The sequence below is a fragment of the Hevea brasiliensis genome, chromosome 17, assembly GCF_030052815.1.
Source record: "Hevea brasiliensis isolate MT/VB/25A 57/8 chromosome 17, ASM3005281v1, whole genome shotgun sequence".
Taxonomy (NCBI): Eukaryota; Viridiplantae; Streptophyta; class Magnoliopsida; order Malpighiales; family Euphorbiaceae; genus Hevea; species Hevea brasiliensis.
In genome coordinates, this window is record NC_079509.1 from 48751048 (window position 1) to 48770584 (window position 19537).

A 19537-nucleotide genomic window follows, 5' to 3' on the forward strand; every position below is an offset into this window, starting at 1 on the left:
AAGCCTTGGAAAATTAAATTGGCCAAAATTTGCTTGAGATTTTGCTTATGATGTTGCTCAGGGTATGTCATATTGCTTAACTTTAAGCCTGGGGCAAGCTGCAAGTCAAGCATAGCTTAAATCCAATACATTCAAGTTTTCATCTACAAACTTGCCGAGATTTGCTTAGGGTCCTGCTTAGGGTAAGCGGCAGTGCTCAAGATGCAACTCAGGTCAAGCTGAAAGCCAAACATGAGCAAAAAAACTTATTTTATCCCAAACCTACCGAGATTTGCTGAGGGTCTGCTTAACCTTAAGTGGATAGTGCATGCAAAGTCCGAAAATTATTGAAGATGTTGCTGAGGGTAAGCAGTGCGCTAAGCAGACTGCCCAGAACGTGAACAACTTTGCTGACTTGGATATGTTTACACCTCATTTCCTATCCACTCCTTGGCTCTTATCCATTTTTAGGACAACTTTTGGGACCATATAAAAACATCATTTTCTAGTTTTTGTCACAAGAAGTAAAAATAAGAAAGAAAGGAAAGAAAATTTAAAAAAAAAAAATAGAAGGAAGGAGGATGCCATTAATTCTAAAGAAAAGGAGCTACTGCAACAATTTTTTGAAGTGTCAAGACTCAGAGTTTTGGGTTCTTCTACCCGGATTTTTCTATTTTTAGTCCCCTTATCATGTTTTTCTTTATTTTTTCATCAATTTCTCTTATAAATACTAATATGAGTGAGTAGAGTCTTTGGATTTCAGAGTTGAAAAATATGTTTTAAATTAATTTGTGGATTTGGACTAGCTATTTTCTTATTTTATACAAATATGAGTTTTGATTCTTTTCTTGTGTGCCTAATTTACTTGCCTAATGTTGGTACGCATTAAATATTGTGTTAATATTTGATTGAATGACCGAAGAGTGAAGATCATTAATAGATAATTAAGGATTAGGACTTAAAATCACCTAGATTTAGAAATAAACTAAGGTTTTAAGAGAATTTATTGATTGATTATAAAACTTAATGGGTTTTAAGTTAATCAAATATCGTATGAAAGTAGATTTAGTTTTCTTAAAATACACTTTGATTTACTTGAAAAATATATCAAATGAATCAGGAATCAATCACCTTCAAACTTTATTTTTCCCTTAAAATTGGAATACCCAAAACAAATCTCAATTAATTTATGCATAAACCCTTAACTCTAGAATCATTTTTATCATAATTATACTTTGATTTGAATTACCTGTTATTAATTTAGTTCAATTACATCTAGATTTAGAATTTATTTGCTTGCTCTTTACCCATTGTAGTTAGATTTATCAATTTTACTTTGCTCATTTACATTTACCATATATTTATTAATCATTAGCCCATGTAATAAACAATTTCAAGAAAGTGAGGCTTTTATACTTATTTTCCATAAAAAAAATAATTTTTTAGACTTATTACTGTGCGAAACCCCTGCGAGTATTGAAGAAGGAAAAAACAAGTTCTTTCTCAAGGCCAAAAATCCCTTTCCAGTAATGAGCCAAACATGGGCTGTTTGATCAACAAAACCAGAAGGAAGCTTTGTGCTAGTACAATTACAACTTACTGAGTGCACCTACCAAAGTAAAATAATAAAAATATAACAAATGTAAAAAATGAAAATGAAAGGACGCTAGTCTTTTTATTGTTTTTTTTTTAATTAACAGAATCCTTCTTCTTCTGAGCTTGATGCTCTCTGCAATTTTTGACCCACATAAATGATTATAATAGATGAAAACCGAAATCAATTACATAATAAAGGATACCCATTTTCGACCATTTACACATGCTCTATGTTTTTCAAATTAAATCTGATTCATAACCAAATTTCAATCAACAATTGAAAGTTCCAAAAGAAATCTATTATATGCTAAAGAAGAAAACTAAAAACCAAAGACACAAATCTAGACAAATTTCAATCATCAATTGATAGATGTATAAAGTTCGAGAAGAAATTTACAGTAAACCTACAATGGATGCAATGCTCAAGAAGACAACTCACCTATTATTTTATTAAAATCTTTCCTTACTACAACTGGATATGCTATTCACTTCTTTGCCACTCAGATTTCCTAAACAGAAATTGTATTAAAACAAAACAAATGCTATTGGTTTGGGAGAAGATTCATTCAGTTTCTTCAAAGCAGACAGGGAGGAGTGCCTTTCGCCTTATCTCCGGCTGAATTATTTAATCTGATATAATACTTCTAACGCACAATTTAGGAGCATTTTTCTTTCTCACCCATTTCTTGTAAGAGAATGGGTTAAAATGGGCTTTTGGTTTAATTGGGAAGAAAACTTAAAATTGGACATATTTGGACATGAAGAAAAAGTTCATGGGCAAAATTGAGCTATCTTACTATTTATGATTTGGCCTTATTCACATGTCTGAAATAAAAGAGAAAGGAAATTCAATTCTATGTCCTGAATGCTTTAGGTAGAAAATGATATTTAGTCTTTATTATTATTATTATTATTATTATTATTATTATTATTATTATTATTATTTGACCATATGTCTGAAATAAAAAAGAAAGGAAATTCAATTCTATGTCCTGAATGCTTATAGGTAGAAAATGATATTTACTCTTTTATCCATTTTGAACTTTACAACCTTACATTGTGCATTACTGCATTCTTATCTTGAACCTTTTCTCGTTTAATTTGACTAAATATGCACATTTGTTTCAGAGGATGAACAAATTCCACCTCTCCTTGCGAAGGAGCAACCTAAAAGTAAATGGGATGATGAAGATGTGGATGAAATTGATGTGAAGGAATCATGGGAGGATGAAGATGAACCAGCTCTGGTATGGTTTATAAAGTAATCATAATTTGCATTATTTAATATTTAGCAGATGGTATTCTCTAGCTGTAGATCTTCAACCTATAGCATCAATATGCACATTAATCCATTAAAAGAAAGAACTTGATTTTATCTAATCTAGTGGGGTTATTACTAAATGTATTCCCTAGGAATTAGTGGGAGTGTTGAATGTGAATCATCAATGTGATTACCTTTTGTTTTTTTTGTTTTTCTTTTTTTTTTTGTGCCAAATTTAAATTGATTACTTAATCATCACAATGTATTGCTGATGTTTTGATGTGTCATTATGCATAAATACTATCTTACATTCTTTCTACATATCTAGATTAGAGCAGGTGGTGCCCTCTATATCCATTCTGCATAAGCTTACTTTCTTTTATTGCTGATTGAGAAAAAACCAAAAAAGTTATGGCCGGGATAATTAACCCTGTACCTCCCTCATCCTTCCCATTTATAGGCCACCTACCGTAACCTCTTTGACGTCTGTTTTGCACCTAATGTGTATAGTATGTAGAGATGCAATTTTTTAACAGTGCTTTTCTAGCAACAGCTAAAAAACGCATACTTTTAGAAACCAAAAAGCATGCTTTCTACGTTTTCTATTGGGGACTTCAAGGAATTTCGGAAAAAAATTTTGGAGCTTGCTTCTTTTGCTTTCACATCCTTCATTCCTTCGCTTTTTCCTTGCTGCTGTCTAATTCGCCATCCAACCCTGTGCATCATTGAACAGGAGGTCCTCCCAAATTTAACTTGTCAGAATTATGTTGAAGGATTCAACTTTGGCATTTTGGACGAAGTGCCTTATCCTTTCAGTCTCTCTTTTTATTGGTGGTTTACAGCTGAAATAAAAATCCAGTTGCTGTGTCTTCTGTTCATGTAGTTCCTTAGAGAACTGATTGCTAGCAATTTTATGCACTCTCCTTTCCACACATTCAGCTGTTTAACTCTTCTCCTTGCCGTTAAAAGCAACTCTAGGTATATGCATTTTCTTTTGGTGCCTGTTTGCAATCATGGCTATGTATAGAGCTGATGGGGAGTCTCTTTGCTGTGATAATTGTATTTACTAAAATTTATGAATTAGTGAATATAACAACTAATAGAATTTGGCATGTGTGTGTTTATCGCAAAGTTCTTAGTGGGTAGTTGGATTCATAGATAATTAACTTCTTGTTTGCGTAATATATTTCGTATTCACATAAATCATTTATGTTGTGCACTTACGAACTACTTATGTTGGCTTTATTTGTTCTTATGCTATTGCTTTGTGCAATGGGATCAGGTACCTGTTGCAAAACCTACTCCTGAAAAATCCTCAAAGAAACCTGTGGCAAAATCTACAGAGAAGAAAGGCAGAACTGTTGAAGTACCAAAGGAAGAGGCACAATCTCTAGATCCTGTTGCTGAGAAACTTCGGCAACAAAGGTACTAAATCAATTATTGTTTCTGTTTAGTCTCATTAATATCAGTTTTAATTTTTATATAGTGGACAATTTTTTATGTAAATGTAAAAAAGCTGTGATGAATGGAAATAAAATTAGTATTTTATGCACTTGGCATTCATATTTGAAAGATAGAATGTTTTAGTGGATGGAAGAAAATAGGTTTAGGGCTTCAAATTTCATTTGTGGTTGGAAACAATGTTTTGGTGGCTGCACTCTCCAGACCTGAAATTTGTAAAATTTACGGCAGAGAATCCGATCTAAGAAGTTTTATGTAACACCCCAATTTTTGAAGAAATATTACATATGGTTATTATTTGAATAGAAATAAAATTTATAAAGTTTTGGGGAGAAAATTTTAATTTGAACTTGGACTTGAAGGAAAAGTTGTAGAAGTTTTGGGGTAAAAAATAGGATTTTTAGAAAGTTGAAGAACCAAAATGAAATTTGGTTAAAAAAATTGGGACAGCAGAAGGAAGAAGGAGAAGAAGAGAAGGGAAGAGGGAGTTGGTGTTGGATTTTTTTTCTCTAGCAAGAACACTAACAAGGGGAACAAAAGGATTTTGATGTGGGGTACAAGGAATTTGAGAGAGAGAAATGGAGAAGAAGGTGAGCAGTAGCAAAAAAACAGGAGTTCAGCAGAGGCAGTAAGTTTCTCTTCCCTCCATGTGAGTTTGGCTTATCTTTCACCATTTATATTTGGATATGTTTGAAGTTTGTATGTATAGAAGTTATGATTAAAATTTGGTAATTTTTCAAAGGTTAAATTTGGAGAAATATATTGTTGAACACAGGCTGTCTACAATTGAAATTCTGAATTTTGGCTACTGAAATTTGAGAAAAATAAATTGTTGTGATGCTTAGAAAATTATTAAATTTGGTACAAATGATATTTGGGATGTTGAGGATGTTGTGCTAAAATTTGGTGAATTTTAGACTTGTGGTTTATGAGATATAAATTATTTTGTATAAGTTATCTGATTAAGAATTACTTATGAAAAATTTAGAATTTGAAGGGTTGGATAAAAATATTGATATCTCATGATATAGTGATAATTTTAGGCTAAAATTTTTATTGATGTTGTATAGGGATGTTTTGAATATATGGTTAAAATTTGGGATTTACCTGACAGTTGGATCATTATATATAAATTTGAATGTATAAGCCGTCAGATTGGGTATTAATGGTTGGGTTAGATTGAATAAGTGATTTTGATGCAACTAAGATTATTTTGAGATGGAATATGGTGTTTGTTGAATTTTTGAGTGATTGTGGAATATTTTTGAGAAATATATATGTGGATTTTAGTTGCATTTTGGTGTATGACTATATTTTAATGATTACGGAAATTATGGAATTGAGTATTATTTTTGATATTATAACTTTTATTGAGCTATAAGTTGGATGATTGAGTATGTTAATATAATTATTGGCTTATGGAATTAAGATTTGGGATAGGGAGGTTAGTCTAAATTTAAGGGGAAATGCTGTTAAATTTTATCGGATTTTTGTAGAAGTTTATGGTTGATTTTGATTGATTATTGTTATGGTTTTAGGAGGAGCTTTTGATTATGGTTTTAAGTGGATGGAAGGTGATATTTGCTAGTTGGTATCATGAGATCAGGTGAGTGGTATTTATAATATATGGCATGAATGCTTCTCAACTGATTCTTGATCCTTTGAAAATTGAAAATTGTGATTTGCTTCCGATATTATTATTGATTATTTGATTCATTTTTATCATTCAATCTAATTCCATTCTATTGTTGCTCATTGCCATTCCAATATTTCATGCATACTAGCAAGTCTAGAAAGAGAGTTGGAGGTTATAAAATTGAGATAAATGGTAAATGATTATGAGACTAATAGCTTGTACAGAGAGATAGATAATAGTAGCAAGTTCAGCAGATGTGATTTACTATTTTAGAATTATAAGAAGAATTATGAGATTATGGGCATTTATGATGAAATTACTTGGCTACTTTGGGTAGCAATGATTTGTTTGGTAGAAGTTGGTTATTGGAGTTTATAAATTTGATGGTCTATGGTATTGACAATCATGATATGCTCTTATATTACTATGAGATATAAAATTATATTTAGCATATTTGCTTTCGTTATAGGGGTGCCAGTAGTTCAGTTTAGTGCAGTAGGAAAGGGTTGCCCATAGAGAGGGTGGAGCCGCCACTGCGAGATTTGATGCAACAATGCTATGATTTTTTATTTCTATTTTGATACTCCGGCATATCTTTGGATGTCAAGTACCAATTATCGATAATTTTTATATCTGTGAGGAATACTTGGAGACTAGGAAGAATATAATTTGAGTGATTTGGAGATTCTAGAATTGCATAGCATATTGATTTGATTATTCAATTTATTCAGCTTGTTCTAATTTCTTATTATTATTATTATGTTTTTTCATCTATCCATCTAGCTTATTTCTTCTATATTTCTTTTTGTTGCATGATGTATATTGTAAATGCCAACTCACTGAGTAGCCTTTACTTACCCCACCTAACTCACCAGTTTTGCAGAGGTTAATTGAAAAGAGAATCAGGTTGATGGTTTTTAGAGCTCCAATTAGCTAGACTCCATGGTTCTGGGGAAGCAAGGGAAGGAAATCTACAGTAGAGACTAAGGGTGCGACAATTGGGGTACCTTCCCTTAAATTCATGAAAACAACTTATGCAAGCTCTCAAGCTTACCTTTAGCCACCAATAAACCATATACCCACTTTCAAGGTACAAAGAATTTGATTCTTACCAAAGTTATCACCGCTTAGCCTTGGGTCAATTATCCATATCATCAAGCCCAAACCAATTTAATCACAAAGAATAATCATGCCTAAATAAACTCTAGAGCAATCCATAAACTAAAGTATCTAAAATAATAATGGAAGTAAATGAATGGATGAATGATATCCCAATCCCATAGGCAATTCTCCTATTCCAATCTCCACTAATGTAGCAAAACACTATCAAAAGATCAAAAGGACTTTCAAGGGTTGTAATATGTGACGCCCCTTACCCGTCTACTGTATAGCCGAGCAAGAAGTGTCACATTCGGTACCAGAGCACCCTATCTTGTCTTATTATGTCCATTGTAACTTTTAATATCATTTAAAAACAGGTATTCCATATGTGGAATTTTTTTTATATATATAGAGCTTATTTCTGTGGAGACCCGGACAGAGCCTCCTCTGTTTTATTAGCATCTGGCGGGTTCTACTAATCACCTGTTAATATGTTCATATTCATTTCACATATTTCCATATCATATTCTCTTTTATCATATCATTTACAACTATTTATGAGATCTCAAAATGAAGTATCATCTATTGCATTCATATAGAAATTCATAGATAACAAATTACAAGTTTTCATTACAATATCAAAGTTTAATTACAAGTCCAAAATGAAATACATCATAAACTAGTAATTACACCATGATTAGACATAATGAACCAAAATACTAGTCTATACATGGGCCCTACCGAAATATAAAAAGACTGGTGAGGTAACTCTGGACGGTGGCAGATCTGGTCAAAGCTCTGTCAGGGCACTACTGGTGCTGCTACTGTGGCTGCTCAGACTGGTCTCCGATACCTATATGATGGAAAAACCAACGCGCTAAGCATAATGCTTAGTGGTGCATGATTTATAATAAAAATTACTAAACAATTTAAATAATAATTCTATATATGGCCATTTTCATAATTTCTAGGTATTTTACATTTTCATTTCACTTTGGAAACAATTTAAATTATCGGAATCTTTTTTGTTTACTTATTGCATATTCAGTCTTAATTAATTATTATCAGTGCCCAAGAAACCTATAAACAGACTATAAAATCTGGATACACAGGAGTATACGGGTTAGACAGCCATATGTCTACCCTGTATATATTTGTCAGGCACGAGGCCTGCTGTCAGGCATGAGGCCAGCTATCAGGCTTGTAAAGCCAGAAGTAAAGTAGGCACAATGGCCAGTAAGTAGGCATATAGCCCGTAGAACAATCATACTAGACATATATTGTCAGTTCATGATTTTCTCGGTAGGCAGTACTGTTATCTGTAGTCCCTAGTTGGTATACCAATCAATCCAAACTAAATAAATAAGTCTAGGTATACTATGGGCAATTACACATTATTACATATTTATTTGAATGTTCATATCACTTATAGTGGGAAAATAAGTCCCACATATCTCTTTCATGTGGCTTAGTGTTTAATAGCTTGTTAGGGCTAAATTCCCTACCATAAGATAATTTATCTCATGGACCCTTTTTTGGTTTTAGTTTTTGTCTCTCACTTTTACCTATCCATTTGATCAATTTGTAACCACTGTTTGATCACACTTCCTTCATGGAAGTTGTTCTCCTATGTCTTATCTTTATTTTTGTTTTTGATTCATGTCAATTTGATTTTTAGAACTCAAGTTGTGGTCAGACAACCATAACTGACTCATTTCTAGATTCTGGTTCCTTAACTAGGCAGCTTTTGGACTTAGAGTTTACCTAATTAATGGAACTGGTTGCAGTCACTTTTAGGCATGGTGATCTTCATAGAAACTATTTCCCTATGTCTTATGGTCACTTAGAATTTTTAATCACAAATTTTGAAGTTTTTTGGAGTTATTTATGTCCAAATAACTAACCTAGGCTCTTGTACCTTGTGCCAATAGGGACTCAGTTTAGGACAGTGACTACAGGTCACTTTTTGAGGTTCTTACAGGCATAATTTGAGGACAGTTTCTAAAATAAAGTTGTAGCCCTGTCTCTTAGGTTTCTGGAAAGGTATGGCTCATCCCAATTGGATTTTTCTAGTGGGAGATATGACTAAAATACTGTTCTAGGGTCAAATGAAGTTTGGTAAAATTCCAAGTTTTGATGCAGTGAATTATTCTAACCATTTGACCTAGTTCTCTTGATTTCTGGGCTTTGATCAAAATACCAATTTTGTAGGTCTATGTCTTGTGGATATTTTGCCACTGGTTTCATTACATTTGAGTTCTTGTAGGCCAAGTTATGGCTATTTTGCCAAAAATGGTTGGGTGAGTTTATGTCTAGCAGTTTCTGGACAACCTATTTCTAGGCAGTTTTGTGACCCAACTTGGGCCAACAATTTGGTTTGGTTTTTGGCATTTCTGGATTTAGTAGTCTTCATGCAAATTGTATCCCTATATCTAAGCTTTCCAATGGTATCAAATTCAAGTCATTTGGACCAGTATAGAGGGAGTTATGTCCAATGAATATGTACTGTTCATTTGGTCATTTTCTGGATTTTATGCAGGGTCATCTGGATTTGGGTAGTGCTTAGGTCAAGATTTGGACAGAATTTGGGCATGGTTTCTTCATGGAAAATGGGCTATTTTGGGTTTAGTTTCACCTTCAATTGGCCTCATACCAATTGGAGTCACACACAATCAGTTATGGTTCAACAAACACACTGAACTCATTGAGTCCCAACCTGCAGAAAAATGGCACTCCCAAAATTCAATCTCCTCTAACTTCCTTACTTCAATTGGCATGTATAACACTTCCATAAGTAACAATCTCAACTCAATAGGTCAATTTCAAGCATTTACATAAAGTCCTCAATCATGTACACAAACCCTAGTTTCAAGTTTCAAATTTGCACAAACACTACACATTCAAACTCCTAAACATATCAACTTATCAAACATTTTCATGAAACCATTTTCATCACTTGAAAGCAACAAACCTCAAGGTTCCATGGCTGCCAAAAATTCAAGTGTCTCTTTCCCTCAAGTTTTCTTTTTAATTTCATGAAATTTATACTTAGCTAAACATGCTTTTCATGTTTAATGAAGAGAAAGAGATGGATTAGTGCACTAACCTTACTTGAGCTTCCCAAACTTCAACTTTCTTGCTTCTTACTACTATCAATAGCTTCCTTATGGAGTGGGCTAAATTTTTTATGAAGTGAGCTGTGGGTTTTGATGGGTAAATGAAGAGGACATCAAGCTTTCAAGCTTGACATCAATGGTGGAAAATGAGAGCAACCAGCCGGCCATGGGAGAGAAAGAGAGAGAGAGAAGAAGTGGAGAAGAAAAGGTTGGTGGGGGTTTGTCTCTAGTGCCTATTTATATTTTTATTTTTATGTACTCTACATTTTTAAAATGTCATTAGCTTTTCTTTTCTTTTCTTTTCTCTTCTCATTTTCCTAATTTATTTCATAAATTTTAATTTATATTAATTATTTTATTCTCTAAATTTTAATTTTATTTCCTCTAAATTCTTTTCTATATTTTCTTAACATTTATTCCATCAATTTATGCCTCCTCACTATAGTTTAAATGTAGTTCCAGACATTCTGACTGTCCGAACAGACATTAGTCGTCGGAACAGTAAAATGTACGGACTACCTATGTAACGCCCTCTAATACAATTTTCGTCCTCGAAATTTACCCGATGTGAAGAGCTGAGGGAACTGCTGCCTCATCGTCTCCTCGCTCTCCCACGTCACTTCTTCTGTGTTGTGGTGTCTCCACAAGACTTTCACTAATGGGATCCTCTTGTTTCTAAGTTCTTTCACTTCCTGTGCTAAGATTCTGATTGGTTCTTCTTCATATTTAAAATCAGGTTGCACAATTATCTTCTCTGCTGAAATGACATGTGAAGGATCTGATCTATATCTCTTGAGCATTGACACATGGAATACATTGTGATTCTTGTCCAGCTCAGGTGGTAAAGCTAGCCTGTAGGCTACTGGACCCACACGTTCAATGACATCGTATGGACCAATAAACCTAGGGCTTAACTTACCCTTCTTACCAAATCTCAGCACTTTCTTCCAAGGTGATACCTTGAGAAACACCTTATCGCCAACCTCATACTCTATATCCTTTCTCCTCAGGTCGGTGTATGACTTCTGTCTGTCTGAGGCGGCTTTCAAATTGTCTCTGATGAGTTTCACTTTTTTCTCAGTCTGTCTCACCAGGTCTGGGCCCACTACTTTTTCTTCACCCATTTCTGTCTAGCATAAGGGAGTCCTACATCTCCTCCCATACAATGCTTCATATGGAGCCATTTTTATGCTGGCTTGGTAGCTATTGTTGTAAGCAAACTCTACCAAAGGAAGATACTTCTCCCAACTTCCTTCAAAATCAATGATGCAGCTTCTTAACATATCCTCCAATACCTATCATATCATATCATTCATGTCATTTCTGTCAGGTCATTATTATCATTCCTTTAACAATTACAGCAATTCATTAAGTTCTTAGGGTTACCTGAATCACCCTTTCTGACTGTCCATCCATCTATGGATGAAAAGCCGTACTAAAGTGCAGTTGAGTGCCTAAAGACTCCTGTAGCCTCTTCTAAAACCTCAAAGTAAATCTCGGGTCTCGGTCAGATATGATCGTTGTGGGCACTCCATATAGCCAGACTATCTCATCTACGTAAATCTCTACTAACCTCTCCAGTTAGTAGTCAGCTCTAACTGGTAGGAAGTGAGCTGACTTGGTTAATCTATCCACAATTACCCATATAGTATCATGCTTCCTCTGTGTCAATGGTAGCTCAGTAACAAAATCCATGGTGATGCAGTCCCATTTCCACTCTGGTATGGATATAGGTTGCTGATGGAACCTGATGCCCAGCCTTAACCTGCTGGCATGTCAAACATCTAGTCACAAAATCACCAATCTCTTTCTTCATTCCAGGCCACCAATAATGTGTTTTCAGGTCTTGGTACATCTTGGTACTTCCTGGGTGCATAGCATGAAAGCTACTATGCGCCTCTTTCAAGATATTTTTCTCCAATTCCTCATCTCCTGGTACATAGATTCTGCCTTTATAATACAGGCATCCATCTCCTTTCAACTCATATTCAATCTCCTTCCCCTCTTGAGTTCTGCCCATAACAATTAGCAACTTTTCATCCCTTAGCTGTGCTTCTTGTATTTGCTATAACAAGCCTAGCTTTACAAGCAACTCAGCCAAAATTTCCCCATCCTGTGATAAAGACAACCGAGCATTTAGTGCTCTCAAAGCCATCATGGACTTCCTACTCAGTGCGTCAGCCACTACATTTGCCCTTCCAGGGTGATAGTCGATCACATAGTCATAATCCTTAAGGAATTCAATCCATCTCCTCTGTCTCATATTGAGTTCCTTCTGGGTTGGCAAGTACTTTAGACTCTTGTGATCAGTGTAGATGTAACACTTCTCACCATATAGGTAATGCCTCCATATCTTCAATGCAAATATTATTGCCGCCAATTCCAAATCATGTGTTAGATAGTTCTTTTCATGTGGCCTTAGCTGTCTGGAAGCATAGGCAACTACTTTCCCTTCCTGCATCAGAACACACCCAAGCCCATTGCAAGAGGCATCACTGTAGACCACATAGTCTTTCTCTGATTCTGGCTGTGTCACCACTTGAGCTTCTGTAAGTATAGCCTTCAGCTTCTCAAAGCTGGTTTGACATTTGTCATTCCAGTTAAACTTTGCATTCTTGTGTAGCAGTTTAGTCCGTGAAGCTGCTATAAGGGAAAATCCCTTCACAAATCTCCTGTAGTATCCAGCTAACCCCAAAAAGCTTCTGACCTCTGTTACATTTCTGGGAGGCTTCCATTCAACTATTGCTTCAATCATCTTTGGATCTACCCTGATCCCATCTACTGACACAATGTGTCCAAGGAAGGATATCTCATCCAACTAGAAGTCACACTTGGACAACTTGGCATACAACTGTTTTTCCCGCAATATCTGTAGTACTACTCTCAGGTGTTCATCATGCTCTTCCCGGTTCTTAGAATATTCCAAGATATCATCTATAAAGACCACAACAAACTGATCCAAGTAGGGATGAAAGATGTGATTCATTAGGTCCATAAAAGCTGCTGGTGCATTTGTAAGCCCAAATGGCATCACTAGAAACTCATAGTGTCCATACCGGGTCCTGAAAGCAGTCTTAGGAGCATCTATCTCCTTCACTCTCAACTGGTGATAGCCTGATCTGAGATCTATCTTAGAGAATACTCCAGCTCCCCTTAACTGATCAAACAGGTCATCTACCCGAGGTAAAGAGTATTTATTTTTCACAGTCACCATATTCAGCTGCCGGTAGTCTATACATAGCCGAAGGGTAGCGTCCTTCTTCTTCACGAATGGCATTGGTGCTCCCCAGGGGGACACTATAACACCACTATATGCATAGGCCTGTGCAAATCACTATTCCGGTTACCGATGTCGGTCCAGACAATTAAGAGGATTAGAATCATATTTAAGTCACCTAGAAAAGCCCTGAATAAAAATTAATAGTGATTACTCGAAGTTTAAATATAGATTAGAAAAATAGAACATAAAAAGTTAAATAAGCCAGGGGTCACAGCGATGGGTGACCGTACTGGGAAGTGACTGCGAGGTGAACTGTAACCCTGTTTTCGTATGAGGCATTGTGACACCACAGGCCTAAGAAAAATTGCGAAGCTAGGATAAATGTGAAAATCACATAAAAAGGTAGAGAACCAGATCAAATAATTAGGTCAGAGTTCTAGAAGAAATACAGTATTATTGGTAAATCGGATCAGACCAACAAGAGGCAAATTGGTCAATTCACCCCTAGAGGTGACTCATGACCTAACTGTCTAATAAAATCTGAGAAATGAAAATTTTGAAATATAGAATCAAATTAAAGATGTGTGGAAAAAAGAAAGGAAAAAGAAAAGAAAATGAAAATGAAAATAGAGTTATGACATCACTTAAGATGACCTATGCATGATGTGATAAATAAATTTACTTTTAATTACAATTTTGACCAAGTCAATAAAGGGATAAATACTAAAAATTTAAAAATGAAATTTTGGTCTTCTCTTTGCACAAGCTTGCCGTCCCTCTTCCATTGCTCTCTCTCTCTCTAATTTTTTTTTTCCATCCTCCATTGATAAACAAATTTGAGCTCTTAAAACCTCCTTTATATCATAAATCCTTAATAAAAGTTTATAAAAACCTTCAAATTAACCCTCTAGAAGAAGATTTGGAGCAAGAAGTTAAAGAAATTTGAAGAATTGAGGTAGATTGAAAAAGCTTCAATTAAGGTAAGTTCTCTCTTCTAACTTGAATTGAATTTTAAGTATGGAATTAAGGTTAAACAAGATTTTAATGGTATAAAAACATGAAAAAAATTTCATGTAGAGGGACTCCATGAATTTGACTGGAATTAAGGTTGAGTATAGAATTGATGTCAATTGATTGAATTAAATAAGTAAGCATGCTTGAATGAAGGTGTGAAGATGAATTATACAATTTGAATCTTTGAAATTAGAGTGTTGACCCTTTGGAAAATTGGGGGAAAAATTAGGGATTTTTGAAATTGAACCAAATTTACATAATTGAGACTCAAAATGGTCAATTGGGACCAATTGGGGTGTGTTTGAATGGTGAGAAGTTAAGTCAAATTTGGATTGGTAGGGGTCCAATTCTGGACAGCCTGACCTTGGTCCACTTAGGGGACCAAAACTGTAATTCTGCCACTCCAATTGGTGTGAGGCTAATTGGAAATGAAAGTAGACACATAATGCCACAATTTTCATGTAGAAACCCTGCCCTGAAAATGACTCTAAGTTAGTGAACAATTAGGTCAAACCTGGAATTGGCACACTGCTACTGTACAAAAATGACAAAATAAACAGTATTTGTTCATTTGGCCATAACTTGGTGTAGGAATGTCCAAATGACCTGAATTTTATACCCATGGAAAGCTGAGACATAGTACTACAACGTTTATGAAGAATACAAACTCAAATTCTGACCATAACCCATCTGAAAAGTAATCTGCAGTTGGCATACCAAAACTGCCAGAACCAAAATTGTGCCCAGAATTTTGGGTTGTAACCAATCAGGCCAGCCTTAGAAAAATGGCCATAACTTGAGCTGTAAAACTTCAAATGGACTGATTAAAAAAGAGAATTAAAGCTAAGACAATAAGGAACAACTTTGATGAAGGACACTTAGCCAAATTCCCACACTAACTAGACCAATAGAACAGTAAAAAATAGTGACCCAAAACTGAATTTTTGGATTTGTACCTAGGGAAATTAGAAATTGAATTGGCAATTAATGCCAACAAAATTGACACCCAAAATGTGGTATATGAGTATAATTAGAATTAATAAACCTATTTAGTAGGAAAAAGTCAAAATTTTGACTTGAATAGTGTAATGAATAGTGACCCAAAATGCAAAATTCAAAGGATACCATTTTAAGCAAATTTAAGGCTACAATTAAGTAGGCATGAAATAAATTAATGGATTAATTATGAGATATGGTACTGAAACACTGTAAATTATGTGTTTCAGTTGAAAAAGAGACTGGAAAGGGATCTTCGAGGAAAAATAAAAAATTAGAGTAAACTAGTCGACAAAGAGGTTTGTGCACAACTAGTTTTTAATTGATTTTGTTCTGAATATTTCATATGATTAAATGACGTTATTTTCCTTATGTATTATGTTTATCAAGTATTGGATTTATTTCAATGATTATTGAAATTATTATAGTATGCATGAATTTAGCTTTGTGAAATGGTATTTCAACAATTATTGAGCATTGTTATGGATTGAATAAATTAGTTTTGGAAAAATTGTGATAAAATATGTTTTGAATTGTGATGAGCATAAAAATTATTGGATATTGAAATTGACATTGAATTGAATTGTGTTGTGATTTATGCTCACAAAAAGGACAAAGAAATTCATGATATTGTTTTATATCTCACTATAGATGCTTAACTAGGTTATTACCCGTCTCTCTCATTTGTTGAGAAGACAATGGAGTTAGCTTTGTTTTGATTACCATGGTACGTGCACATGCTTAGATTCTCCTCTCATTAGAGGTTAGATCTAAGTTTTTCATTGGCTCTTTCGGAAGTTGCATTATTGTGGTGTGTAATGTGCACGATGATTCGATCTCCCCGACCATAGGGAGATGGAATCCCGATTCGATCTCCCTGACTATAAGGAATTAGAATCACCCTGAAGATGGCCCTTACGGATTAGTCTTTCATAGTTAGTGAGATAAAGAATAGTTTTTGAATAGTAAAGAATTGTGATTTTAAATGAGATTGGAGAATACTTAATTTTATTGAAATTAATATTTATTTCCATAAATTGCTAGAATTACTTTAGATGTCCAATTATGATTTGATAACTTGAATTTATTGATCAAGGTCGCTTAAACAAATTATTTATATTATTGTCAACGAATATTTTTACATTTTGGAATTTTGATGAATTTCAAGATTTTCAAATTATTTGCTATAATTTTATCAATGTATATTGTATTACATTTTAAATTATAGTTGTGCACCACTGACTTCACCACTCAGCGATAGCGTTGTATGCTGTCGCAGGTGAAGGTAAAGATAGAGCAGCCGAATGAGATTTCCTGTAGCTGTGCCTTGAAGACACATTCAGATTAGCTCCGGGTATATCATAGGTATACTCTTGTACATAGATTTAATGTATGCATGTAATTATATGTACGTAGTTTATTTGAGCAGTTATACAAGAACTTTTGTAATATTATTTTGGGTATGTAATTAAAATGCAAATTATTGTAATATTCAAATTTATTTTCGAGTTTTGTAATGAATGTAATATCCAAATTTCTTCCTGAGTTTTGAAATCCATGTATAATTTTCCCTATGCTAAGTATGGCTTGAAAAATTGGATTGAGTTAATTGTGTTGATTTGGGAGATGAAATTGAGTTTATTGGAGTTGTGGTTGAGAAAACATAGTGTAAGTGTTTTTCTTTTCCAGTTTTGAAGAACTGTTTTCTCAAAATACAGCCGGCACTCTGCCGAAATTTTAAAAAAAATTCGTAACACCAGATTTTAATCGAGGATTTGATCCATGACCAATATTTCAATTAAAGGCTTTTGATAAATATTCAACGTTCCCACCACTATAAAAATGATCGGAAATTGTTTTAAAATCTCTTGTAGCATATTTAATGGGTTACCGGTAGGCGAAGTACGGAAATTCATTAGGTGTACTATGGAAACATGTTATGCCTTACGAGGAGTAGGGTGTGACATGTTTAGTGGTATCAGAGCAATGGTTTTAAAGTAAATTTTGAACTGTGAATTTGAAATATTTTATCGGTAAATATAACTACTCAAATGTTTGATACATATAGTACATTTACATCATAAATATGAACTAATGCAGAGAAATCTGTTTGTGTAGGTTGTCCCGGAAAAAGAAGATTTTGTGAATAGAATTGGAAGAGGGAGATAAAACAGTAAAACAACCAGTTACAGTTGAGGCACAAGGGGAGGCCTCAGCTTCTCAGAATGTTGAAGGTCGACTGTACTAGTTCCACCGGTACAAATTACTGTACAAATGGCTCAACAAGTGACCACTTTCTTTCAACAAATAGCTGATAGTCTGTCTGTAACACCCTCCCTGTAGCAACTCCGTACATTCTACTGTTCCGGTTACCAGTGTCGGCCCGGAAAGCTAGAACGTCCGGAAAAATATTTAAACTAAAGTGAGGAACCATAATTAATTCAAATATTAATAAGAAAAATTTAGGAAAAATTTTAGAAATAAAATACAACCAAGTTAAATGAGCCGGTGCCCTAGCGATGGGTAACCTAGTGAGAAGTTGCGGTTCTCGCAACTAGGAGCCCTAGACCCGGGGGAAAAATTATAAAATAATTTTTGGGACTCCAGAGAGGGGTCATTGAGGTTCCTATGGCATTAGAATGCCAAGGAAATATTTAGAAAAAATTTTCAATCGGTACAGACAATTTTGGCCCATTAAGCCAAACGGAGGGCATTTTGGTCATTTCGCCTTCAGAGGTGATTTTTGGCCGACTTGTCCAGTTAAGTAAATAATTATTATGACATAAAATGTGAATAAATATTACTAAAAATTGAATTGAAAATGAGTAGAAAAGAAAAGAAAAAAAAATGAATTAAATGGGAATTTATGACATCACATGATGTCATTAGTGTGCCTTCACCTAACCCAATGTTGACACATGGCATAACTATATTTAAAAGAGACAAATGGGCAAAAGAATGAGAGAAAAACCAGAATTCCCTTTCTTCTTCATTTCCTTGCCGTAAACCATTCTTCCCTAACCTCCATGGACAAGCTTTTTCAAGCTTGATTTTCCCTAGCTTCCACACCATAAAAGCCCTAGTTGTCTTCACAAAAAATTCACCCTACACCTTGAGGAAGCTTTGGGCAGCAAAATTTTGAAGAAAAATTAAAGTTTTGGTTGGCTTGGATTTGAGCTAAAAGAGGCTAGTGACTTAAACTTATGTTTCTTTTCAAATTTATGTTGAGTAAGTATAAATGAGTGTAAATTACAAAGAAAAATTGTTGAATACCAATTGTATGTAAATCCTAAATTTTTGGCAGCCATGGTTAGGGTTTGTTTGTGATGATTTTAATGAAGTTAAAAGGTTATTATGGCTGCCCTTAATGTGCATTTTGTAAGTGGATTGAAGAAATGCAATGAAAATGCATGAATGGTAATGTTTGAGTTAGGGTTTGGGGTGGAGAAATGGGACTTTGACCATGTGATGATGAAAATGGGTATTAATGGTCAATTAGTGACCATTTAGTTCTGTTTAAACCAAAAATGAAGTGTGTTGAGTGATGGGATTTAGGTTTAGTGTGGCTGCCCTAGGTGACCTGCAGAATTGGACATGAGTCCAGCAGGTTTGGGCAGCCATAACTTGAATTGTAGAGGTTCAATTGATGTTTGGCTAATTGGAAATAAAACTAGACACATAATGGCACAACTTTGGTGAAGAAACCATACCTATAAAACCAAACCAAGTGGACCAAAAGCTTACCCTAATCCGGGTGAACTGCAATCTGTTTCTGCAAAATGACCAAATGAACAGTGATTGTTCATTTGGCCATAACTCAGTGTATAATGGTCCAATTGACCTGAAATTTTACCAGCAACAAGATAAGATATAGACCAACAACTTTCATGAAGAAACCTACCCCAAATTATGACCAGAACCTATCCAAAAAGGGAGTTACAGTCACTGTTCACTGCACTGTAGATATGGTCAGTCCAGAAAAATTTTAATCCGGCCAGTTGTGGTTTTTGGACCATAACTTGAGTTACAAAACTCCAAATGGAGTGATTCAAAAAAGGAAATTCAACTAGACAAAATAAGGAACAACTTTCATGTTGATCATTTTGCTAAATTACCACTGCAAGAGTGACCAATAGAACAGTAAAAATAAGGTATGA

General features: G+C 34.5%; 1 protein-coding gene across 1 annotated transcript in view; it reads left to right on the forward strand.

Moving 5' to 3' along the window:
- Positions 1-307: 307 nt before the first annotated feature.
- Positions 308-19537, forward strand: part of LOC110640537 (uncharacterized) — a 59990-nt gene continuing 40760 nt past the window's right edge. The window contains exons 1-3 of the mRNA XM_058139009.1: positions 308-344; positions 2704-2822; positions 4119-4261. Coding sequence (XP_057994992.1) covers positions 308-344; positions 2704-2822; positions 4119-4261 — 299 coding nt within the window. The remainder of the gene's footprint in view (positions 345-2703; positions 2823-4118; positions 4262-19537) is intronic.